This window comes from Gavia stellata, chromosome 4, assembly GCF_030936135.1.
Source record: "Gavia stellata isolate bGavSte3 chromosome 4, bGavSte3.hap2, whole genome shotgun sequence".
In the NCBI taxonomy this organism is placed as follows: Eukaryota; Metazoa; Chordata; class Aves; order Gaviiformes; family Gaviidae; genus Gavia; species Gavia stellata.
Genome location: NC_082597.1, coordinates 81,538,970 through 81,566,220, shown reverse-complemented (window position 1 = coordinate 81,566,220; position 27,251 = coordinate 81,538,970). Strand labels below are relative to the sequence as shown.

The 27,251-nt window shown below is 36.8% G+C and overlaps 1 protein-coding gene across 1 annotated transcript in view; it reads right to left on the bottom strand.

Moving 5' to 3' along the window:
* The window catches only part of CCDC91 (coiled-coil domain containing 91), a 127,414-nt gene extending 100,748 nt beyond the window's left edge, over positions 1-26,666 (bottom strand). The window contains exons 1-5 of the mRNA XM_059816607.1: positions 26,611-26,666; positions 26,423-26,501; positions 16,916-17,073; positions 12,875-13,063; positions 10,784-10,888 (exon numbers count right to left, since the gene is read on the bottom strand). Of these exons, the coding sequence (XP_059672590.1) occupies positions 10,784-10,888; positions 12,875-13,063; positions 16,916-17,073; positions 26,423-26,501; positions 26,611-26,640 (561 nt within the window). The 5' untranslated portion in view covers positions 26,641-26,666. The remainder of the gene's footprint in view (positions 1-10,783; positions 10,889-12,874; positions 13,064-16,915; positions 17,074-26,422; positions 26,502-26,610) is intronic.
* Positions 26,667-27,251: the final 585 nt, after the last annotated feature.

Below are 27,251 nucleotides of genomic sequence, written 5' to 3'. Positions count from 1 at the left end.
GACCAAAATTACATTTCTCTCTATTTACAAGGGGGAAGTTCCCAAATGAAGCAGATCCAATGGAAGTGATGATAATACTGAAAAACACCCAATAAACACTGGAAGACTCAAGAAGGAAGAAAGGAGAGCAAAATCGCCCTAGGAGCAGCTAATTTCATCATAATCTAGTACAGATATTCTTGCGTTCAGGCCAAAGTGTTTAGCACAACTCACTATTAAAACTGTCAATGAAAATTGCAACTGCTACATAAAAATAAAAAGCATGAGATTAAACATTCCTTAATGGAAACAATCATCAACTGTCATTTTACTTACAAAAGTAATTACAAAAATTACACTATCACAGAACTGTAATAATATCGTCTTAGTAGTTTTAAATAGTAGTTATGAAATAGTACAAAGAGTTGTTTCTGGGGTTTTTTTGGGGGTGTGGTGGTGTTTTGGGGTTTTTTTGGTTTTGGTTTTTTTTTTTAAAAAAACAAAGTATTTCACAAAACAGTGCCACAAAAGCAGGCAACAAACTGAAACACTGCCTGAAATTATGGTGTAGATTATGAAGATGGAAATGGATATCTCCTTTTCTTCTTTATCACTAACAAGAAAGCTCTTCAACCATAAAAATTACTTTTCCAGTTATACAGTTTGAAGATAAGGGAGGTCCTGAATATTCTTCCTTACTTCTTGCTTATGAGCTCAAAGTCTGTTTTTCCTTCTTAGCTTCCCTGAAGTTACCTACCCTTGTTTCAAACTCTCTACCTAGCAGATGAATGGAAGTTTACTTTTCAATGACATGCTCACTTCTTTCTATATACTTATCTGAAAACCCAGACTATACCCTCAGCCCTTTGAAAGCCTAGCACAGGAACTTGAATTGTACTCCCCACATAAAAAGGAACTACATTAAGTGCAGAATTACTAGCTGAAATTATTCTTAATATATAGAAAAATATTATAATACATGAAGAATTTCAAAATTGCTCCCAGTCCTTTATCATGGTATGGTGGATTATTTTTTAAGCATTAAATCAGACTTGCACTTTCATATTTTAAGTTAAATTTCATTATGGTATTTATTTCTGGAAATTCATGTTGATCATCCTAAACAATTATTTCCTTGAGGATGCTTGAATTTGTAATGCATATCCAAAACCAAAATATTGTCTGTCTAGCAATACAATTAAGTAACAGGTTTATTTTTAAGGAATTGCATTGGACTAGGAAAGTCTGTTTTATCTCAACATCCTTCAGGTTTAAGAACAGATGTTTTAGTTTTCATTAGTATCAGTTTTCTTTAAATGATAAAACTTCAGCCAAGAAAAGTAAAAAAAGAGTTCTCGGTAGTTTAAGTACATAATTATTTTAAATGTCACATGCTGTTGTGGACATTTTAAGCCTTTAATGAGGAAAAAAATTATACAAGTCTCAGCAGCAAAACTTCTTTTTTGTTTTTAAGAACAGTAACAGTGAAGTAACTAGAAGTAATTAGTGTCACTACGTTATCTATAAGCAGAATCAAAAATAATCAGTGTAAGAATATACACCAGAAAACTGCTTTAACCTTATAAACATGTATTTTTATTTGAAGGGGGGAAAAAAGAGGAACAGCAATCTAGTTATGTCGGTACATAATTAGAGCTGACTTTTACCTTCCCTTATCTCCTCCATCTCCCAAACATTATTTTAACCTTTAAAGTTTCTTATAATCAGATAGCAGTTTTAAAACCTTGATGATATAAAGTTGCTATATTTACATTCTGTTGTGATCACTGCAATAACTAACACTTCACCACTGTAAAACGTTCACCACTTTCCCAATGTCAGGAGCTATACAGAAATGACCCGTTACACACCTTTGCAGTAGTCTGCAACACTAGTTACTTGTTGAAATTAAGATGCTATGCATTTTGCCCACATACTAAAATTTCAGCAGTTTACTCAAGTAAAAAGAGCCTGAATCTTAAAGGCATTAATAATAAGGTAGTTTCCAACTTAACAGAAAATGCATGAATAAATTTAACTTTGACATGTAAGTCACATGAGTTTTTCTAGTTATGTATTAACCTCCAGTGTATGATTTAGATTAGAATAGATTTAGATTATAGAAATAAAGTTGTTTAATACTTGACAAATGATACTTTTCAACTGATCAAACTGTTCCAACACCAAGTGTGTACTAAATATAAATAAAATTTAATATAGATTGAAGAAGTGAATTTAAAGGTGTTTAAGTAATAGGTTAAGTAGGCAATAGTTCGTAGTTTATTAATGAACTATGAACCAAATAAGATGACTTAGCAGTTAAAGGGCAATGAAGGAACAGTTCTTCAAAATTGTTCCCAAAATAACATCCTGATATTTGGTACGCATCTTATTTCTCCCAAGTATATAAACATGAAATACAAAAATGCTATTAAAAGTATTGACTCATTTTGACTAATATTGGCTAAGATTTAGAATTTTGATAGTGAGCAACGGTCAACTACTAACACTACTGACACTGTCTCAGATGCCTTACACTGAACACAAACAAGACTCAAGTGGATCCCGAGGCATGGAGTTGCTTTGGTACCATTCCCCACATGTTTTAAGAAAGTGCATGCCACGTAACAGATAATCGACCTAGAAGCACTGCCTTAACAGTACAATTATCCAAGTTCTACTCTACATGGGCTTCTTAATTTTGAGTACATTTTGCACATTTCCATTAACCCCCCCAATAATCCAACAAGATACTATTTCTACAAAAGCTAGATCCAGTGAAAATCTTGATGAGACAAGCTTGGTGGTAAAGAACTCCAATTTATCAGTGTTAAATATATGTGGACGTTTCACAACCATCTCCAGTAGAATTTCCGTATTAAATAGAAAAAAGAAAAAGATGAATCTCCTGAACACGCTCACTGTGAATGCACAAATGGAGATGCGCAGTAGCTGTGACGGACTTGTGACACACTGAACGTAAATTAGTCAATCCATTCAACTAAATCTACGATACGCTGGCATAAAACAGGTCAGGCCCACGAATCTTGTTTCCAAAGAAATATTTTTACTTCCACATACTTACACCCTAGAAAAATGAAAGTTGTCTAAGCACAATTTCTTGCATATCTTTAAAATCAGAGAGCCAAAGGAGGCACATAACTCTAAAAGAATAAATGCTAGGCACACTTTGTGAGCATAACTGAATACTACAGTACGAGGCAAGTTAGGCATTCAAAGCTGTTAAGTAACAGCACAATAGCATAACAGAGGTATATTTGAACACAGCATATTTTTAAAATAAAATTAGCATGCTTAGTCTTATATTCATTTTTCTAATCAATCATTCTGAAACAAGACAATCAAGTAATTCATTAAAAAATTAATTTTAAGCAGCAAACAAAGGCAAGGGAGCAGAATCTTTTCCTAATAGAAATAAAGTTATTTTTCCTTATACTGTGGAAAAATAATTTAGAGGAAAGAAGACATCAAAACTGGGGGAAAAAAAACAGGCCAAAAGATAAACAGCTCTGAAATTATTAGTAAAATAGAGACTGAATAAAAATGAGTGTCTGAAAGAAGAGTACATAGAGTAACATTAACAAAAATTTTAAAAGGTGAAGAAATAAACGTGAGGTATCTGGCACACACTTGAAAAAGAGGTGGGCAAGGGATTGTTGCCATATCCATAAATACCTTTAACAGTTCAGCAAAAAGATGCATTGCTATCTGTGAAAGCACCTTTTCTGAAATCCCCCCTTTTCAGTGTTCCGTAATTTTAAACCCTGCTGTGACCTGTGAAATTTCCTGGAATCTCATTTATAAATTTAGTTGCAGGTACAGTAGATAACGAAAAATAGGTGTGAAAAAAGTTATTAGCATTCTGTCTCCTCTATGTCTGCACCTAAAACCAACCTAAATATTTTCTTAGAAGATGGTATTTAACAGGATGTAAGTCATATATTAGTTTTGTAAGAAAACATACATTTTCTAGTACTCCAGCCACAAAAAGCACCCACCTCCAAGACCTGTTTCCAATCTCCTGCAGAACACCTTTTTCAGAATCATAAATGCACTCTTCTGGAAGGAAAGACCAGGAAGGCGACGACAGGGTGTTGCCTTTTATGTGAGACAGGAGTCGGAATGCATGGAGCTCTGTTTTGGGGTAAGCAATCAGTCAAGAACTTATGGGTCAGGATTAGCAGGCAGACCAGCGTGGCGGGCATTGCCACGTCTGTCTGCTATAGACCAGGTGGTCTACAGGAAGACAACGTAGATGAAGCCTTCTTCAGACAATGGGAAGAAGCCTCACATTCCCAGGGCCTGGTCCTCATGAGGGACGTTATCCACCCCAGTATTTGCTGGAGAGACAACACAGCAGGGCACAAGCAACCCAAGAGATTCCTGGGGCACGTTCATTGATAACAACTTCCTAACACAGGTGACTGAGGAGCAATCGGAGGCATTCTGTTGGTCGTGACACTTAAAAACACGGAAGGACTGTCTGGGGATGTGAAGATCAGTGGCAGCCTGCCTTGGCTGCAGTGACCATGAGAGGGTGGAGTTCGGGGTAGGGCAAGGAGCAAGGCAAAAAGCAGGATCACAACACTGGACTTGAGGAGAGAAGACTTCGGTCTCTTTGGGGGTCTGCTTGGAAGAATCCCATGGGAGACAACCCTCGAAAGAGGGCTCCCAGAGAGCTGGTTGCTGTTCAAGTACTATCTCCTCCAAGCTCAAGAATGGTCCATCGTGACAAGCAGGAGATCAAGCAAAGGCAGCAGGAGGCCTGCACGGATGAACAAGAAGCTCCTCACTAAACTCTGTCATAAAAAGGAAGCATATAGGAGGTAGAAGCAGGAGCCAGTGACCCAGGAGGAACGCAGAGCTGCTTTCCAAGAGTGTAAGGATGGGGTTAGGAAAACTAAAGACCACTTGGGTTTGAAGCTAGCTAGGGACATGAAGGGCTACAAGAAAGGACTCCACAAGTGTGTTAACAACTGAAGGAAGACTGGGGGAAATGCGAACCCACTGCTGAGTGAGGCAGGGGCCCTGGTGACAAAGGATATGAAAAATGCCTTCTTTGCCTCAGTTTTTACTGGTAAGAATCCCAGGCCCCTGAGACCCAAGGGAAAGTCTGGAGCAAGGAAGACTTAAACCCTCAGTGGAAGACGAGTGGGTTAGGGAACACTAAAACAAAGCGGACTTAAACAAGTCCATGGTGCCTTAACAGGATGCAGCCACAAGTGCTGAGGGAGCTGGCTGATGTCACTGTGGGGCCACTCTCAATTATCTTTGAAAGACCATGGTGAGCAGGGGAGGTTCCTGAGGACTGGAAGAAAGCAAATATCATGCCTGTCCTCAAAAAGGGCAGGAAAGAGGATCTGGGGAACTACAGGCCCATCAGTCTCACCTCAGTCCCCAGGAAGGTGACGGAGCAACTGATCCTAGAAACCATTTCCAGACACATGAAATACAAGAAGGTGTAGTCAGCATGGATTTACAAAGGGAAAATCACGCTTAACCAACCTGATAGCCTTCTGATTGCGATTGCATTGGGAGTAGCGAGGAGGGGTGATATCTATGATTAACTTCCCACTTCTCAATCCCTATCAGTACCTTCTATTCCCTTTTAGCTGCTGTCCTCCTCCACATGAAATACAAGAAGGTGTCCTCCTTCTTGAAGGTGTCCTACAAGGTGTCCTCCTGCTGTCCTCCTCCACATGAAATACAAGAAGGTGTAGTCAGCATGGATTTACAAAGGGAGAATCACGCTTAACCAACCTGATAGCCTTCTGATTGCGATTGCATTGGGAGTAGCAAGGAGGGGTGGTATCTATGATTAACTTCCCACTTCTCAATCCCTATCAGTACCTTCTATTCACTTTTAGCTGCTGTCCTCCTCCCCTTCTCGGAATACCACTGAACTTTCAGCCCCCAAAACCACAGCTCTCCCAAAGCTGCTTTACCCTTCTCAGCAACCAGCGTCCCTACTTACTTCTGAATTGCAAAACTGAATTTTGCCATCCTCAAGACAGAATTAGTTACCTTGTTTCTTGTTCTTAGAATTGCAAAAATGTAATGTCAACTGTCCAAGAGTAATTATTTTCTTTATAGAAGTTTAGCATGTAACCACTAGACCTAGTATTTACTTATTCAGTCATTTATTTCATTAATATTGAGATTACTGTGACATTGTTTGTATCTAAAAATCAGAGCTTTTAAGATACATTATGAAATATTATGAGGCTTAATTCAATTCTGAAAGGAAGAAACTCCATGAAGTGTGGTGATGGGGCAACAGTTAGGACACATCATTTTATATACTACAAGAAAGAGTAAAAAAAATCAAAAGGATCCATACACAAAATCAGGCATCATCCCATTAAGCCACATTATTTAACATTCCTTTTTCAACACCTTACGAATACAAGCAACTTTTTACATGTATTAGGTGCAATTTTTGAGATTCATATTATGTTCAGTCCTAAAACGTAAGTACATCAAAATCACTGTTTGTACAATTCTACTTAAAGGTAAAATTGTAGGATGAATCTATCGTTAACATAAAGTTTTAATTCTTATATACCTTAAAAACTATTTTAAAATTTTGCATCATCATCTCCAAAAACAAGGAGACAAACAAAACAAAGTATACATTCTATTTTATATGAATATGTGAGATTCATGGGTCCAATATACAAAAAAACCCAAAAATTCACAGGCAATATTAATCAGAATAAAAATAAACTCATCCCTCAGAATTCCGAAGGAAGAAACTAGCCCAAAATCACAAGTTTACCTTCTCCTGTCTTTACTTAACTGCACTTAAAGTCTTTTCCTCATAATGTAAACCGTTCTAACTTAATGTGACATTTGCACAGGTACTCAAATGAAAAACTCCCCAAACATCAACAGTTACAGAAATAAATAAACAAAATAACATCTAATACCAGCAATGATTGTACTTAGGTTACCATGCCATTTATTCCCAGCTAGGTGTTACTGCATGACCTAGGGAAGTTTCTTTGGATCGTTGTGTACTCATCTGTCAATGTTTTCTTCACTATAAGCTTCCTTTCCTACCTTTTTAAAACATCATTTAAACAGGGAGTCTATCTGACCTGCCTTTTTACACACAAGAATATCATTCAAAATGAAATTATAGTATTAAGCTAGTTCATTTTTAATCATGACTTTTTGCAACAGGAATATTGCTAAATAAAACAAGCACATTGAAGTCACTTTTTCAATAAAATTTTAAAAGACATTCCCTAAAAAAAGGCAGAACAGAAACAAAGGATTCCAAAACAAAACATATTTGGTGCTTTCAAAACAACTATAGATTTGTTAGGTTAGAAGAATAGATGTCAGTTGCCAAAAGAAAAAAGAATCTATTTCAAAAAGAAGGATTGCACCACATCAACTATATTGTTCTTTAAAAAAAAACAGCCTGCTTAACTTCCAGAAAGGGTTGATGATGGGAAAAAATGTGTATAACCGCAACTAGAATTTTCCAGCAGCAATGCAGTATTACTTCAAATGTGACTGTGTGGTAAATCAAAGAAATAGCAGGGGAAATGTATGATCCAGTTCTTAGTGGATCATCAAAAACAGTTGTCTGTAGATAGACCAAACAGCAGAAGTCTTATCAGCTAACCAATCTGTCCAAAGAATTAAGTTCCTACTCAGAGCGCTAGAACCCAGGCACTGTTTTCCCTTCTCAAATTAAATGTTCCCTCTCTGATTTGCAAATAAAAGAACATCACCTACTAAACAGGAGTATTCATTTTCCTGTTGACGGTTTTTCACTACATTACAAACTGGGGTTTGGTAGTTTTAAAATGCAGCAGTTATTCCTTTCTACAACATATTGCAATGAGGCTGCAGCACAAGTTTAGATTTATTAGATTAAAATGGCTACTAATTCTGCATTATAATCAAAAACATGTATTACTTACTAGCACTAAACGTCTTGAAAATATGCAGCACCTCATATGTAGAGAAGAGCTGAGGTATTAAGAGTTGAGATGAATATATAAATGACTATGATCAAAAAAAGGGAAAAAATAAGACTGACATACCGAGAAAAAATATGAAAATCAGACATACATTTGCACTTGTTTCCTTCCTGTCTAAATAAGCAAGGAATTTTAAGGCTGAAATTGCATTTATGCAACTTCATGGTTGCAACACTCCACACAAGTCAAGAAAACTAAGATTACACTTCCCAAAGCAATTTTAACTCAGCTACATTTTGTACGCAAATAAGTTAGAATTACAGTTTGTTATTCTGCCTCTTAAATACTACAAACACCAAAGCGGGAATTATAACTCTAATTTTACCAGCTTGTATGAATTCAAGACCTCAAAGAGACCATTGCATTAAATAGCCAAACAACTCTATAATACTAGTTAATAGCAATTCGTTTAGTCTATTTATGAACCCACTGCTGCCCCTTTACTGTCTCTGGTTGTTGTAGTAACATATGGAAACAACATTAAGAATGTGAAAATACTACACGCTCTGTTCAATCTTGATTTTTTTAAAGCTGATTTTATTTAGACAAAACACAGAACTTTTTACTTTTCTCTTTTGCACAAGCATAAATGTAGCAACATTCCATTGTCGTCCATTGGTTAAATGCTAAAACTCTACCAAAGACTTGGAATTCTGACCCTCTGATTAGGAGCAGTGATTATCACTCCCCTTCAATTCTTCCATTTTCAGTACTACCAAATTAGGTATAAGGCTTTTTTCACCCCTACGATGAAGAAAGTTTGTGACTAGTCCAGAACACAATTTACTTTATCAGCACGCTAACCCAACTCAGAAAACATCTGTAATATGCTTTATGTTCCTACCTTGTCTTTCAAAATACTTTTTTAATATCAAAAAAACCTGAAAGCATACTTTATTGAAACAATTTTGTGACAACAAAAATGTGGTAACATAACTGTTACCCTTGACTGAGGCAGAAATCAATAGGAAAAGATAAAAAAAAAGAATTACTGGCTTAGTTGACAAAGATTAATGAAATCTTCTCTGAGAACCAAGCACAATAACTCCACAAAAAAAAGAAAAGAGTCTAATTTAAATATCACCTTGTTAAAGATCTGACTGACTGGCTCTATTGCCTCCAAACCAGCTTTTGAAAATTCCCTATGTCACAAGTGCTGGAAGTCAGTTAATTAGTAAATATAAAGGTGCACTAAATAATGCACTATCACTTAAAAAGCAGTTAGAACCATCTCATGAGGCACTTGTTTTACATATTAAAATCAAATATTAACATGGAAATTTCATTTAAGAGGAATTAAGTCAATGCACACCTACAGCTTAGGATGCCAGAATCAGTTCAGTTGGAAGTCTTATCCTGAGAGTTCCCAAAGCTATGCCAGAGTCACCACTATAGTCTGCTTTTAAGCTTTTCAAATCAACAACACTAATAACCAGCTGTTTCTACTGGAAAAAGAAATGCTAGTGAGACAGACATCTGTACTGTGTAGCTGCCAGATTTACTCAGTGTGTGGCCACAGGTGTTGACCCTAGTGTTGTAGGAGCCAAAGGAGAAAGACAAAAGAAATTGGCATTAAAAGCTGTACTAACAGAAGGCATCCAATATTCAAGTTTCATGAAAGTAATTTTAACCATCAGCTCTTAGAAGCATGACTCGCTTTTCTTCTCTGATTTGATCCTGGCTATATCCAGAAGACAACAAGCGGAAGTATATGAGTTCTTCTACAAAGTAAGTTAAAGGTTATGACCCTTTCATTGCCATTCTTGAAAACTGTAGTACCTGACTCAAAGAGGTATGATACAGACAGACTGATACTTGCAAACCCCGGTACCATTTCCACTACCTAAATACTTCTGCTTGAAGAGCATCGTGAAAGTATTAAAAAATAAAATCCACTAATTCTATTGTAAAGAGCTTGATGATGATCATTAATTTAGCCAGTATAACTAAATCAGAAGGTTTTTAAGCAAAACTTTTTTATAACATAGCTAAGCAAAGATTTCTTTCATTGAGTAGGATGTTACACACATAAACAAGGAAAAAAAAAAAAGATTAGATTATTATATTACCATAAGTTCTAGGAAGTACTGCAGCCAGGAATTCAATATAAATTATTACCCTTACGTACAAATGGCAAACAATGCAGTAGCTACTTAAAAATCATCCACAGCAGCAAAAAAATTACGTGAAGCTGAATTACCAACAAGAAACTTCTGAAGTGTTCTAAGTCTGTAATATTTAGTTTGTCCTGCTACAACACTGGAAGAAGACTGAAAGCTTCAATGAAAAATTTGTCTTGTATGTGAGACTTCACAAATGTATTCAATGAACGATGTTGATTTTTGCAATGGAAGCAATTTTAATTCCATTGTCTAGCATCTAATTACACATTACAGATTTTTATTACACAACACAAACTATTCCATATTCAAGTCAGCTAATACTTTAGAAATAATTGGCCATAGCTACTCTAGAACATGCTAAGTCATTCTGTTAAACACACATCTACTGTGCAAAGTGTTTTTCTTTTCATCTGTTCTATGAAATAGATCATCATAAGAATGAGTGATCCGAGTTACAATAATGTACCTACGCAGTGGGCTATTAAACCTATTTTCCGGGTAATGTCAAAAGTCAGGCTCTGATCTAAAGACCTTAGAAATTCTTTAAATTTGAAAGGCTTTGGACCAGGCCTGTAGATACTTAACAGAGTATTTGTTGGACATAAATATACTCTAAACAAAACCATCCTGGAAAAAAGTAAGATACTACAAGAAAGACATTACCTGGAGCATCCTGTAATGATCTTGATGCGAAATTACTTTTTCTTTTTTTTCCTTCAAGAAATCCATTTCTAGAACACTATGTTTTTCCAGTAAATATTCTAATTCCTATAAAGTGTAAAAAAAAAACACAACACCGTAAAGTTACAAACATTTGTAAACAGATTCAGTTAATCACTCCAACTAATTTCATTTCTGAAGGCTATGACATTTGCTATCACGATATACACAGAGATAAAGGGTTGTGCAAGAAAACTCTGATTGCAGTCTTTAAATTGAGACAATATTTTCAAGAAGTATAAGGGATTTAAAATCAAAGGCATGTCCTGGAGGCATGTCCTACGAGAAGCAGCAAAGGTCACTGGGTTTGTCTAGTTTGGAGAAAAGGAGGCTGAGGAGCAACCTCATTGCTCTCTCCAGCTTTCTGAGGAGGGAACATGGAGAGGGAGGTGCTGAGCTCTTCTCCCTGGGATCTGGTGACAGGACATGTGGGAATGGTTCACAGCTGCATCAGGGGAGGTTCAGACTTGACGTTAGGAAGCATTTCTTTACCGAGAGGGTGGTCAAACACCGGAACAGGCTTCCTAAAGAGGTGGTCGATGCCCCAAGCCTGGCAGTGTTTAAGAGGCATTTGGACAATGCCTTTAATATGCTTTAACTTCTGGTGAGCCCTGAAGTTCTGAGGCAGTTGGACCAGATGATCGTTGTAGGTCCCTTCCAACTGGAACTATTCTATTCTAATTATTTCCATATTTTTAATAGCTTGTTCTGTCTTTCTCCATTTGAAAAGCAGCATATTAAAAAGTACTTTTAGCAAATGGTTTCACTAAAAAGGCAGAAATCCCATTACATACAGCCCTAATGATCTCCACCTACATCTCCAAAATGAATAAAATTTTAAAATATTCTGTGATCTCACAGAGAGCCAGTCCAGCAGCCTGCCCAACATGAACCAATAGAGAGGAAGGAGAATAACAGTACTGACAATAAACTTTGAAATTATTTGCTATACAAAGACCTAAAGACTTTTATTTTTTCTTAGTGCAGCTGTTGCTCCTACCAAACTCTTTCCTCCTATACCTAAGCTGTTGGCACCCTTTCAGTTGCTCAGGAACAACTATTTCTACAGCCACACAGGAAGCCAGCATAGAAACAAATGACCTGCCAGATCACTGTACAGCTATTCAAACAAAGGCACAACTGAGAGGGTCATAAGGAGGACAGAAAAAGCAGGTCTGCTTAGTTCAAGCCTGCTTTTGGACGAAATAATAAAAACAGTTCTTGAGATTCAAAGTCTTTGATTCAAATGCAGAGATAGAAACTGATTGTGCAATATTTCTTCAGTTCAGAGCCTAGCTCTCAGCCTATCTCCTCTTATAGTCTGCATTCATGCCTGCCTTCCAGCCCTCCTCTATACTCTTAATTCCTCGCAAAATCAGTCCATTCCAAACCTCCTCATCTTTGGCTCTAGTTACTCATCCTCATTTTCATTTCCAACCAGCCATTTCCTCCTTCCCTAGCACACCTTGATAGCTGTCAAGGAACAGTATTAAGAATAGCAGAAATTCAACGTACTCTCCCATGCCTCAGTGACCTTTTGCTAACTCAGCCACATAACTACAGGCATAGGTCTGCTTGGTAGCGTATCACATTCAGGTCAGAAGGAATATGAAAAATTTAGTTACCAGAGCTCCCAGAAAAAAAAGAAAAAAGTGTTATCTGTTATGTTCATGAAGATAGCCAAAGGCACTGTCAACTTCAGTGACCACACACTCACTCCCAAAACATGGGGGAACCACTATCCCTTCTAACCACAACCACACAGCTCCATGCTAAGAAAACTTGTCTTTTTTTTTCTTCTTTCTTTTTTTTCTTCCCTTCCAGGAAAAAATTTTTTTTTTCCTGAAACTTTAGAAAAATTCAGCCTAAAAGAGACACCAGACATGAAAAAAAAATGTATTTTGGCCAAATTTGGCCAATTTCTCTGGAATTTGGCTAATTTCTACAAAAAATGCATTGCAAATCTCTGCCAGCTCCAGCTATATTTAAATCCTATATAAATGCCAAACATTTTCATTAAAAAATTATTCATACCTTTTTAATTTTTAATTTTTCCTCTTCAGCAGTGCCAAGCTTGATTTCTAGGTTTGCAACAGCTTGTTGAAGGTAGCTCTTCGGTTCATTTGTTCTCTGTGTCTCAGCATCAACCAAAGCAACGGTTGATGTAACTAAAGTCTTGTCTTCAATCACATTCAAAGAGGCAACTGGAATATCTGCTTGAATCTAATTCATACAAGAAACAAAACGGTAAAGGAAATGGTAAAGGGAATTCAACATTCCAGTCAAGTCAAATTTCATTTCCAGATGACATTACAGAACTTAAGAACAGTAAATACTAAGGTTACTTTTTTGAAACCACACTTCTCTGAAATTGGCTAGTAATTCTAGATGGATTCACATCAATCCTTCCGATCTCCTCGACTGCTTTTCAAGAATACTTTAGGAGAAGGCTTTAAGAAGGAAGATGGCATGGATACCTCAGTTTCCAATGAGGTCAAACTACTCAAAAGAGGTGAAAAGAGAGAGAAGTGAAACTGAATCATCTGTCTCAAAGCATCGGGCTTACAGGGAAATGAACTCTCCCTGGATTACTCACTCCATGTTTTCACCCAACGCAGACTGCAAACAGTAGCCATGGAAAGGGAATACAAATTTTTTGTGCTGAAATGAGTATATCATCTTGCGGCTAGACCAACAGAATAAGAGTAATTGGGACATGTCTACAACATTTAGTTAATGCTTTTTCAGTGAACCGTGGAAGTACAAAAACTGAAACAGAGGCTCCTAGAATACACAACCCAAAACAGATGAAACACTGATAATAAGCCCATATTTTCAGAAAAGCACAAAAATAAATTAGGTGAGGTTTAAAATATTTCGTGGTATAATTAACACAAGCCAAAGCTCTTTTTTCCTTTAAAAAAAAAGGCAAAAATTTGTTTCTATCACAGCAAAGGAACTTCAAAGGAAAAAGCTGGTAAATTAATTTCAGCTGCCACATTTTCAACAACAATTTGAAAGCCAAGAGCACATGAGATTTGGGGAGGGGTAGTGAAATGAACATCTCAATGTGTTTATTGAGGGGCTTGACTGATCTGATTTAATCCACTCCCTTAACACCTTTTATTCCAAACAGACACTCAAATAACAGATTAACTTTTCAATAGATAAGTATCTCTCGAAGGATTCAAAGAAAGAAACAAAAATAGCTGAGATCTTGACTGTACATGGATACATAAGATCCAGTAGATAAAACAGCCAGAAAGAAAACTGCAGTTTGTGCTCTGAATTCCCCTTCTGTAAGAAGCGAAGAGAACCTAGATGTGCTAATTCTACTTCCAAGTACTACCCAAGATTAGAGTCTGGCACTGCCAAAAATTGTGATGTTGGAAACCAAAACTTTGAAGTTTTTTTTAACATGAAACCTCAAGAGGTTCTGGAGACACAATTATAGAAGAATACAGTTCTAACATCCTCCTCTAACAGGTGTGAAAATATTTCATTATAGTTTTATGCCCACCATTTTCTTTTAGCTTTATCCAAAAGTGCAAAGTCTGATCTCCATTTCAAAGTACTGTTAAAGGACCTCCTCTCAACTCCCCTTCTCCCTTTAGTAACACTTGCTAATGTTGTATTCTGTAGTTTGTATTATTGCCTGCATTAAAGAGAGAGTTTATGGAACCAAGGGTCTGTCAGCAGACTGAAACATGGCCTACAAATAGAACTTGCACACATAATTGTTCAGAAGTAACAAAGTCTATTTCTTATTTTTAGTAAGATTACCTAACCAAATGACTTTTTAGTTTTAAAAAATACACCTAAGCCTTAGTATTCTGCAATGTCCAAAGTGCTGTTTCCAGAGAGCACACAAGCTAAAGTTGCTGGCCTAGCTCAAACAAGAAAGGACACAGGTTATTCACATTTCACCGTTAGCCCAAATCAAAAAGGGTAGGATCTGTTGTGGCTGAAGGAAAGCATATTTTGATCATCCTGCCAGTAACAGAAATTTACTTATCAAAACATTGTCAGAGAGGGAGAAGAAGAGCTTTCAACACAGAAAATGACCCTGGCTGGCATCAGCCAAAAAAGAAAGCAAACACTCCCCCATCCCAAGAAAAAAACTCACTTTAGGATTTCTAAAAAAATTTCTGAGATATTATTTCTACCTGGGCACATCTCCTCTTCACTTTTTATAGGCTTTCCCCAAAACATTAGGCTGGGAACAAATACAAACCAGTAACCAATTCATTACTAAGACTGAACTATTGGAGCTGTACTAGCCACTGTCCTTCTGAAGTGTGAACATACAGATACTGCTCAAAGGAAAAATGGTAAGAGTCAGTTCCATCAAAACAAGTATTTTGTACAAGTTGTTTATATAACCCTAGAGAAATGCTTTTAAATGGTCAGATTATGGAAATCTGACTTAATGATGAAATTCAATTTTCACCATGAGTAGCCCTAGGACTTGATGAGACTGCTTGAAGAATCATAAACCAAGAAAGTGCTGGGAATGGGAGGGTCACAAACTAGCCCAAAATATTGATTGATTCAGAGAAAGAAAAGAGCACTTTCTAATTTAAGTATATACTGCTATGCATCCTGAAACAAGGAACTTTACAATCAATAAACTTGTTCACATAGGTGACACTGCAATCAATAGCAATAAAAATTCACTTGGGAGTGTAAATCTAGTTAATTCTCGTCCACAGCAATCTTGCATTCTTGTGCTAATCTCCAGGCAGGAATTCTTTTCCCTCTCTTGCTCACCTAATTGTTTAGTTAAAAACTAAACACTTTCACCACCCAAAAAGATGCTAAGATCAGTTGTCAGCAGTATTGCAACCACAAGGAGAGAGCAAGATCACACAACTAGGACTGCATCAGATCACCAAAAAAAAAGTAAAAATAAACCTTAAAAGCAATGGGGGGGGAAATAAACTAAAATAAAGTAAAAAATAAAACTGAAAATAATTCAATTAAGTAAAAATTAAATGTTAATTCTCTATTCCTAAAACTGCTTGAGAAAACATACAAGTATGATACATATGCACAGCCATGGGGGTGCATGGGGGTGTTGGTTGACAGCCGGCTGAAGATGAGCCAGCAGTGTGCCCAGGTGGCCAAGAAGGCCAACAGCATCCTGGCCTGTATCAGAAACAGTGTGGCCACCAGGAGTAGGGAGGTGATCGTGCCACTGTACTCGGCACTGGTGAGGCCACACCTCGAATGCTGTGTTCAGTTTTGGGCCCCTCACTCCAAGAAGGACATTGAGGTGCTGGAGCGTGTCCAGAGAAGGGCGATGAAGCTGATGAGGGGTCTGGAGCACAAGTCTTGTGAGGAGCGGCTGAGGGAACTGGAGTTGTTCCATTTGGAGAAGAGGAGGCTGAGGGGAGACCTCATCGCTCTCTACAATTACCTGAGAGGGGGTTGCAGAGAGGTGCGTGTTGGTCTCTTCTCCCATGTAACTAGCAATAGAACAAGAGGAAATGGCCTCAAGTTGCGCCAGGGGAGGTTTAGGCTGGATATTACGAAAAATTTCTTTACTGAGAGCATGGTGAAACACCGGAACAGTCTGCGCAGGGAAGCGGTAGAGTCACCATCACTGGAGGTGTTCAAGGAACGTGTAAGACATGGCTTTGTGGGACATGGTTTAATGGGCATGGTGGCGTTGGTTGATGGTTGGACCTGATGATCTTACAGGTCTTTTCCAACCGTAGCGATTCTGTGGTAAAGTTTACAGCTTTAACAGTAACACATTTTTTTTTTTTACAAAACCTTCCTGCTATTGTTTCCTACTTTCATGCCTAGCACTATCAGCATGCCTTAAACTTTTAATAACTCTTTGACACACTTATCTCTCTTGCAGTCCATACCGAAGTAGTATGGTGTCTCCCAGTTACAGGATTTAAACGTAATTTAAAAATTCTTTTACTTCCAAGTCTGTATCACAGAAATCCAAAGACCCTTTGCTCTTAAAAGACAATTCAATCTAAATTTGCACAGAAAAGATACAATGCTAAGATATTTAATACATCAAGTTCCCATACTGAAAGACAAAAATTGTGGTCTTACCTGTTCTTCAGGAACAGCTGGGTTTATAACATTGTTGGCTGTTTGAATAGCTGTTGCGACATTATCACTTGATAAAGTGAATGAGTCAGAAGGAACCAGGCAGGAAGAAGGCACAGAGTGTTCCAGAAGAATGTCAGGAGATATATGGGCTTCAGACACTAATGCAAGAAATAAAACCAGAAAACATACACACGATATGATAAAGCATTCAAAAGTTAATTCTGTTTCTGAAATCTATACCTAGCAAAACCCCTCTCAGTAGCAACAAGTATAGTCATACTAATGCAAGGTTATGAACCTCTTACAATCGAATTGCACTGACAAGTAATTCCATACAAAGTTCCCGTATTTTTGAGTACTATCAACTTAAGAATATTCAACTTTGTGGTCACAGTAAAGTTAGACTTGTAACTTACACAGAGCTTTCACAAGACAACTGCCATTAAAAGCAGCAGTTTTAACTTTTGTCTCTTTCCACTCACATAACCTTTCAGCTTCAGCCTGATCTCTAATCAGTTTGTCAACTGTAAAACCATACTTAGTTTCCTAAGTTTTATAAATTTTAAAGGTAAAACAAATCCTCAACTGTCTTAGAAGACATATACAAACACCTCACCAGACACATGATAAAAGCAGCTTTACATTTTATAAGATATCAAAAGATAAAAAGTAAATAACTCTCTAGCTAATAAAACTTAAGCGTAATTAATACTGGAGTGAGCACTTTTCCACAGCAGTTTCCAGTTATGCCATAAAAATCCTGAACAGTGGATCATCATTACCACCCCGGCACAACAGAAATTTGAGCACTTTTACGAAAGATTCAGACACAAACTAAATAAAAAGAAAGGAGAAGAGAAAGCTTTGCATACATTTTTAATTTAACAGCAAAGTCCTGCAAACTTTGACATGGTCCGCTACATGTATGCCTTTGCAGTAGACAAGAAAGTATATCCAATTGCTTTAGAAAAAGCAGCTCACGTTATCGTTACGAATCTGGTAAAATGTAAAAGATGCCACTATCCCGGAGCAAGGCTCAGCCTCTCAGTATCACTATTTAATACTGCACAAGTGCGCATACACAGTGCAAACAAGTGTATACATTGGCCTAAAGGCATTCAAAAGGACACACTAATCCTTGAATCCAGGCGCTCTGTGTCCCATCTCCTTTACCTCCCAGTTCTGGGATCCAGGTTAACATAGAGGAAACATGCAAAACTCATCTAGCATAAAGAAAAAAGAAAATAGACTACAAGACAGAAAAATATCAGGATGCTAACTGCAGCAATAGTAGATTTAGACACGTGGGGAAAAAAAAAATAAACAGACTTTTTAGGCTTCCTTTATGGACCATAAGGTATCTGTGAAATCCACCAAAGTGTTTGATTCGTCTCTCCCTTACCCTTCCAAATGTCCGCTTACAAAGCAGCTTCCTATAACTATTACCTACTCTGTTAGTTCAAATGACAGTGAGATGACAGAGAAGATGACCTTTTTTGCTTCTAAAAAACCAGTAAAGTCTCAGTTCTATGCTATCACTTAATACCCTGAATTTCAGTTTGAAATCGATTTCCAACAGATGGAAAACCAAGTAAAATAATGTACCAGGCAATTCTGACCGAGCAGACAAGCTGTTGCTCTGACATCCTGTCAACTCACAAGGAAAAACCCAACATGACACTGATCCTTGTGGTGTCAGCGTTCCTCCTTTGGTGATGAACAGAACAGTACAGGTGTAGTTCCCACATAAATAATTGATCACAAAAGCAAAAAAAGAAACTGAGTCTGAATACAGATGAGGAATGGAGACTCACAGAGATTAAAGCTTAAGGTATTCACATATTTTGGGGTAGCCAATACTAGGCATAAGACTTCATTTTTCAGATAATAGTTTCATGTGAACCTTCTACAATCCAATTGAGCTTCCAGTTATTTCAGTTATAGTAATGAATGCTTAGCATTTTGAGGGGGAAGAAAAAACAGAAACAAAAACCCGCTTCTTAAGTTGTCAAAATAAAGCCTAGGAAATGAGGAGCAACAACTGGTGACCACCTCTTAACACTGTGGTTTAAAATTATTCAACTAAATACATGACCTTGCAGAAGACAAGAAAAGGCGGCAACTCTCCAAGGTATCATTCAAACAACTTTTTTTACAAAACCTTCTTTTCACTTTCAGCAATGTTAAAGATTCATAAATTAGACATTCCTAGAATTACATGTGCTATGTCTGTAATCCAAGCACTCTTAATTCTTTCCTCTTGTGTATATACTGGTGAAATTGCATTAGCATTTTAGTTCAGCTCAAAATTCGCTTATGAAGACGACTCCTCAATCATTCCTGCTTACCATACCTTAGTTGTAATAATGGAACAGTTTCAGAAACCCTGAAACAAAAACTTGCCTCTGATAAAACTACCTGACTAGACTCCAACAGCTAATGGACAATCAAGTCCACAGGACCAGGCCAACGCTAGCCTGAAATAAAACTCCTGAAGCACATCTAGTATGGATATTGGCTTTTCAGCACCACTTTACAGATCCTCTCCTCTTCAACTGCTGCACCACCTACTACGATACACAGCCATTCTGACAATAATTTTCCAGTGTCCTGTCCTGATGCAATACATCTCCTCTAACTTCTTCAGTAAGCAAGGCAGGAGTCTGATAGTCCTGAAAAATTTCCAAAGAAAACTGGTATTGTTCATTGATCAAAGCTGCAGTACTACAAAGAAAAGCAGCATGTACTCAATTACAGGTATAGCGAAAGTGCCCAAGAAGGCTAAAATAAGATGCAAATATATGTTATTGCCAGAACTGTACTTAAAAAAAAAAAATCTCATAAATTCTGAACCCTTGGCTTCCCAATATTAAGAATATTCTGTCACAGGTTTGTATGTAAGAACCAACAAAATCATGCAGTTTGTTAATAGAAGCGGAGATCAGTAACAGCCTGCAATCTTGCTCATGCAAGAAAATGTCTGTATCTTTATCCCAGTAACGAAGCTCAAACAATTATTACAATCACTGGGGGATCAGAAATTCTGAAAACAAAAACAAGTGGATGAACGTGAACTGTTAAATCAACATTCCATATGAGTAGGTACTTTTGAGCTTCAGAATGAAGACATTAGATATGAAATATACCACTGAAAAAATAAACATGAGTAACATTGGATGTTATTTATATCCAACAATGAAGAGATGATATGTCAGCAGGGCTCTGAGCAAAAGACCATATAATAATTCTTTGACATACTTTTGCAGAATGTTGCAAACTACTCGCAGCACAGTACCCCTTACATGTAGGTTTCAGCTGTTAAAAAAAAAAAAACCAAGAAACAAAAACTAAATTTCCACCCTCAACTACCCATGTCTTCGATGACACAATTCAATGACCCTTTAAATTATACTGTATACACTGTAAACTGTATCACTGAACAGTTTCAGTTAAAAGTAACATTCAGATAGAAAGCTGAAGACTGGTTTTGCGTGTCCAAACTTCAGTGATCTGCTTAAATCCCAGCCCCACATATGGTTGCTCAAGCATAACTCTAAGAGACAGGAAACTACATTCTACAAGGCAGGAATTTCTGTCAACTGTAATGTCAGAGGTAGAACGCAGGGATCTACATGCCACATAATAAGCGGCTTAGGAAAAACAAACTGAGAATTACTGTATTTACAGACACCAAGCAATTTACTTTTGCCAATACACAGCAAACCAGCACACAACAGAATGTGTCAAATGCATTCTAAAACCCGTAAGTAGCAAACACCCAATAAAATTAACCTATCATTGACAGTGGAAAACAACTTAATTTATGAAAGAAGAACAGAATCTGTTCCCCCCCAAAAAAATCATCTTTTCCCACAAAACAAAAATAAACAATTAATAAATTTAATTCAAAATAGACAAAGTATTTCTTGTACTTAGATGCTTTTAACGCAATGTAAATGGATAACTATTAGAAAGGGTTAAATTGCTTAAAGAACAAATGGAGTGATATATTAATATATATCGACACCCAATATGCCCATAACAAATGTTGTAAAAGTCTCAGATGGCATGCATAGCATTCTGCAAAGTTGCAGAAGTTTTAGTAGTTTCCTTAGGAATTTTCCCCTTCCAAAACCAACACTTTTAATTTCTGTATTTGCAGATCACCGATTCACCAAAATGAGGTGCATTTCCACATCTGTTGGGGAATACAGACTTCAAAAAGAAGCAAAACATAAGTCAGTGTTAATTCCAAAAGTGTAAATAGAATTAGGATCAACAGGTAAACGTCTACCTAATGCTGAAGTTGATAGCAATTTCTCCGTTGACTTCAATGAGCATGAATGTCCTCCTATCCACAGGAAAGACATGGCTGCTTCTCTACACATACCAGCTTACAGCAGTACATCAACATACAGAGAGGAGGAAAAACCACTCTAATGTGCTTTCAAGATGATTTCTTATCATTCACAGCAGAAAGCTCTTCCCCGCATTTTATTCTTCCAAAGCCAAACTACTCTAGAAAATAAGTAATTACATATACTATTCCAACATCTTAAATCTAAGGCCATATGGAAATACTACTTTTATTTCCTAACTTCTTATTTAAGCAAAACTTGTATACAGCTACCAAAAGTTCACAACACTGCAACTATTTAGATGAACCTCAGAAACAAATCAATTGTATTCAATGACTACATAACAGAAGAAAACTGAGAACTCATTCCCATCAGTTTTGGGTTTTTTGGTTTGGTTTTGTTTTTTTAAAGAAATCGATTTCCAGAAAACTGCCAAAACATTCAGTCAATATGACTGTCTTTTAAAGCAGTTTGGCAACTGCAAGCAAGAGAGAGGGGAGGTGGTGTGTAATCTAATAAACGTGCAACAAGACAATCTTTTAACCATATGTAAATTCTAGATAGTCAAATCTGAAAAGTTATTAACTCATTTTCAAAGCAGCATATCCCAGGTAATGGAAATGTTAGCAAACAAAATCCAAGACCATTCCAGAGTTAAATGAGGCTGTATACCATTATCAAAGACCTTTGAACCCTGTCCAATCATGGCAAGGAATGAAACCAATTCCCTCCAACCTCCTTAGGGATGTATTAGTTTCTTACTACAATTTCCCACCCCTCCACCACTCCTCCCAAGTCAAGATGTTTGTGTTCTGCAGAACACCAAAATTTATTATGTAAAGAAACAACTGAAAGCAACCATTTCAACACAACAGCTGAAAACAGCACCTTTCAAGCCATGCAGATGTCTGCTTACATGTCTGCACACTAGCACAGATCACCCCATCTCATATTGTATAGACTTCAAAACATCTGTTCTTTCAATGCTGCAAACAAGACCATCAGAAATACTGAATTCTTAGTTGAAGCATGAAAAATAGGCTTTGCATATATACAGTCCACCTGCCTTGTTAATGAAAGAGTAATAGAACAAGGAGAAAAATCTTCTCCAGTAATTTGGAGGATGTTCTGTTATTCAGGCAGGCATTGAGAATTCTCACTGTCAGACCAAACATAAAACTTGGCCAAATTAATCCAAAGGGTAAATCAAGAGCTTCGAAATTGTATATATTACCTCCAATCTTCTTACAGTAAGTAAGCATATTGACATGACAGAAAGCATAGAAAAGATTCCCAAAAGAACTTAAGCAAATAAATAGAGCTCCTCTGACACACCTTTGCCCCAGGAAGTACAGAAATAACGTTTCAGTCAAAATTTAATAAGTAAAATAACCTTGCATCAATACACACTGGAGGCTACATAAAAAAACCTAACAATTTTTCTAATGTATGTAGCCAAAGGATAGAAGAAAATTAAAGAGTGTTGCCCTGTAAGCAGCCAAACCAATGAAACTTGGGAATGCATATGGCTCCACATTAAGACATGTAAACTTACATGGCTACGTGAGCATTACAGTCAGTAGAGACTTGGTCAATACAATGGATGGACACAAAGAAGCTACTCAAGCTCACCCTAAAAGCTGAATTCAGCTTTTGGGCATTTGAACAGCTCTCCAGTTCATAGACTGAACTGATTACATTTCCATTCAACAAATGGAGGTCACCTAGGTCATGTAAAACAGTGAAATTAAGATGTTTATTATTTAGTGCTGGCTTCCATACAGTTGTGTTCTTGTCCCCTAGTTCTTTTAGTTCCTTCATCTCCTGTGGTCCTAGGTGGTAGCTATAGGCTATAGCTCTTCTAAATCTCCAACTATGTTTCAACACCAGACAGCTTCTATAGAATCTATAGTGACTGGATTCAGCTTTCCTTTCCTCTGGTGAAGCACCAGGTCAAGCTGTATCATTACTCAGTTCCTGATGAAAAAAAAAGGAGAACTGTAATTAACTGAGACTATAAACGATTTCACTAAAACTAAGCAACATATTCAAAACCTGTAATGGGAGAACAGGGACTGAAAAAATAGCATAAGCTCCATTTCTTCACAAAATGAAGCTAAAAAAAATCTCCACCTCATCCACAGTTAACACCACCATGAATCTGGTCTCACCTAACACTTGAAAACAAAATCATTCTGAATCTGCACAGCTTGAATCAGCAACACCTGCTGAGACTGCATTTCCAACCCATTCGCAGATGGAAATTCTGTCTTAATTTCACTGAAAAAGCATCTCTCACCCTGTTTTGTCTTTTTTTTTTTTTAAAAACAACTTTTGTTTTACTTAAAATGATCCACAACAGATAGATTCAAGAGGCTCCATCTCGGCCAAAACAGTCCTCCTTTGGTGAAGATCTGCTTGGTTTTTCCATCAGTCCCATTACACAAGCTCCTTCTGATGGACGGAGAAGAATTCCTGCCAAAATGAAACACTGACACAGCACGTAGAGACCCAGATTCTGTTCCTGCTATTCACTATAAGCAACAGACATATTATTCATAACTTTAGAAAAGCAGAGATAACACCAGAATCTGTTGACATGCAAGTGCAGTGCTAAATTTCAAGATTCTCCTTACAGGCACATAAAGGTACACAACCTGACACCTACAGAAGTACAAGAAAATTGACAGTTTGTACATCTCTTCTTCACGAAGAAAAAACTCTAAAACAAATAATTAAAAAAAAGTAGGCACTTCAAGATTCCAGTACACACTTACTGAATTGCAAACTGACATCACTCTTAAAACCTTATTTTTATTAAGTTGCGTAACAATGTGTTTCTACTACTAAGCATCTGAAGAAGGAACAAAGCAAAACTGACTTAATTATTTCTTTCATTGAAGTATCTTGCTTATCAGTTGCAAGGACCATTCTAGAGTCTACAATACATGACAGTTACTTTCTTAAATCAAAAAAGTGTATCTTGCCCCCACTAACATCTCTGAAGTCAATAATAACACATTCATAGTTAGGTTTGGCCACTGTATTAAAAAATAGCTCTGTTTAAATATTAATACTAATGTTCAATAAACAAAATTACTTGAGAACAGCATAACTGTTACATTTTTTTCCTCAAAAAAAAGTTAGTTTATGAATCCAAAGAGCAAAACCCCCTGAAAAGTGTCTTACAATAACAAACCAAGAAACCATCATGAGTTTTCTGGCCAGCCATAATAATTAATACAGTCAGCTTCTTTGAATCTCTTCTGGGAATCAGGCGGACTAGTGTTAAGGCACTAGAATATTCCATAATTTATTTTAGAGTTCTTAAAAACTTAAATTTTTGTTTTCAGTTCTGAACTGTATTGAAGTCTGAGGCTTAAGCATAAGACTTAGTACTTCATTACTGTTCTTAGAGAGGTCTTACCCTTCCAAAAAATAACTTTTTATTCCCAAAGTGTTTTGTTGTTTTTTTTTTTTTTTAAACAGATTTTCCTCTTTTTCAACTTTGCGAACACATTTACTGAATCCAAGCTAAGAAAACACTGATGTTTGAGTAGTTCTCTCAGATTTCTCCAAAGCCCAGACATTGGGCATACAGTAGTGATACTTTTTGGTACTTCCCCAGGCTGGAAAGAAAAAAGGAAATCCATCACATACATAACGACACTAAATAAGAAGGACTACTTGTTTCTACCTCAGTTAAACAATCAGAAGGAATAGACCCAAGACAACAGGCAGTTCTTCGGACTTTGCTAACAGTAGTAGCAAAGACACCTAAGTAACAGGACTGCACAAATGCATGTTATTTTTCTTCCACTACTTGCTCATTCCCTCATGCTTATAACGCATACTTTCCCAGAGAGCTGTCTTCGGACCAGCCCTACTTTCTATTTCCATGTTTCTACAGCAGCTGGTATGACAGGTTCTAATTCAAATTTGCAACCATGAGAGATAAAAAGAAATAAATTTCTTCTCACTTTTACCATTTAGAATAAAACCAGTGTTTCCCTATGAGGTGACACTAGGTGCTAGAGAAGCCTAACAGAAAGAGGTGCCCACTCTCTGGTAATTGTTCTGGTGGAAGGGGAAAGAACGGTACAATATTTCTGCTGTACAAATCTTATTTTTCTCCCTTTCTGAACCAGCAACCACAATTAATAAACATTTTCTGATTTGAAGTACTGCATAGAAAAGACTATTTGCACACAACAATAAACGTTTTATCATACTGTAAGTCTACTGAAAAAGTGAAATCGATGTTCAAAAAGATAGTAAGAAGCCCAAGACAAATTTCAAGGGCAAAATTGCTCACTGTAATCAACACTGGGGCCTTCAAAATAATTTCTGATTACTTCTTGCACACTGAGAAATACGGCAACAGGTATCAGTGTTTCGTTCTGTAACTTTTTATACCTTACAAACATCAGATATGCAGGAAATTTATGAGTAACGTACTCCTCCATACAATTCACCGAATCTTGGGTGTATATAATGCTATCACACTCCAAATTTATCAAAATCATCTCAGTAGCACCATAATACATTTGAATTTCTGACATTTTTCAGCAAACTTTACCCTAGAAATTTGTCAGTTGGTAAGACAAGAACAACAACATTGGGCAGACAATTCAGTTATTTCTCTTACTAAAAACATTAACTTACAAGCCAAAGCCTAACAAGCATTTTGATCGATCCTCTTGCAATAATTTAATTTATTCACAGCAACATTTGCATTAAAAAGTCACATAAAGATTTTACAGTAATAAAATATGGAGGAAGCAACATGGTCAAGTCCTATTTTTAAGTTTACTTTTTGTATGTTTTCCCATCAATTGCAACAGACCTTCCATACTCAAACGTAAGAATATCCTTTGAGCGAAGAAGCTCCGTTTCTTCTTCCCACAAGATGCCAATCAGCCTTTGAACTGGATAAACTGTACTTCTCTTTCACTCCTCAAGAAAGCGTAACTTTGAGAAGTGCAGCTTCCCAAAATAATTACTCAGGAACGTTCTTATGCTAGGTTTTCACTGCTGCCCATTCTTTTACTGTGAAGGGTGTTACACCCTTCTGGGTACTAATATTTACAGTGAATACAGAAGAACAGCAATACATTCTTAAGAATTTTTATAGCGATTTTATCCATACCTGTAGGAAATGCTGCCCAAGCAATAGCAGGTGATGTAGTCTGCTTTTCACCATTTCCACACTCATAACTCTCTGCTGCCTAGAAACACAAAAAAATTATTGTTACATATTTTAGAAAATGCTATAAATTCCAATAAAAGTAGTTGAAAATAGTTAAATTTCAAAATTAAGGAATCCAAATAACATACCTCAAATCCTCCAAAGTCATCATCATCCATCTTTCAACTGGTACCAGAATATAGCAGAAATCCTGATTTAAAAACAAAAACAAAACCACTAAGTTGTTATATCCCCTTTACTCATAAAATAGCAATAAAAACTTTTTAAAACCAAAGGTATGGTGTTAGTTTTAAAGGACAGACTCGGGTAGAACAAGTCACTGTGCTCAAACCCTAAAAGCCCAGCAGTATGAAGTAATACAATGCTCTACACTGCAGGAAAATGGGTGTATTTCATTAGCCAGTCTCGTAAGAGAACTGTGCTGATTTTATGATCAACTAGGAGTCAAAAGACAAAATGACTCATGTATTTCTAGTTCAGTTATGTGACAGATGAGTAGACACCTTCACTTGGATATGAATGCTACCTAGCTCATCTATGTGCTCTTCATAACCTCATCACCTTCTCATTTAGAAATGAATATTCAGCCCTTCACCCAAGTACTCATCTCCACTGGTTACTTGAAGTCTTCCTAATTTACAAGTTCTGCAAAAGATCAAAGGACCTAAATAAGAACTTTTTCGACATAGAGGATGCAAGGGCTAGAACTGCAAGATCTCTCTTAAGAAGCACTTTTTTATTGATCAAGATAAATGAAAAAAATGGGTAT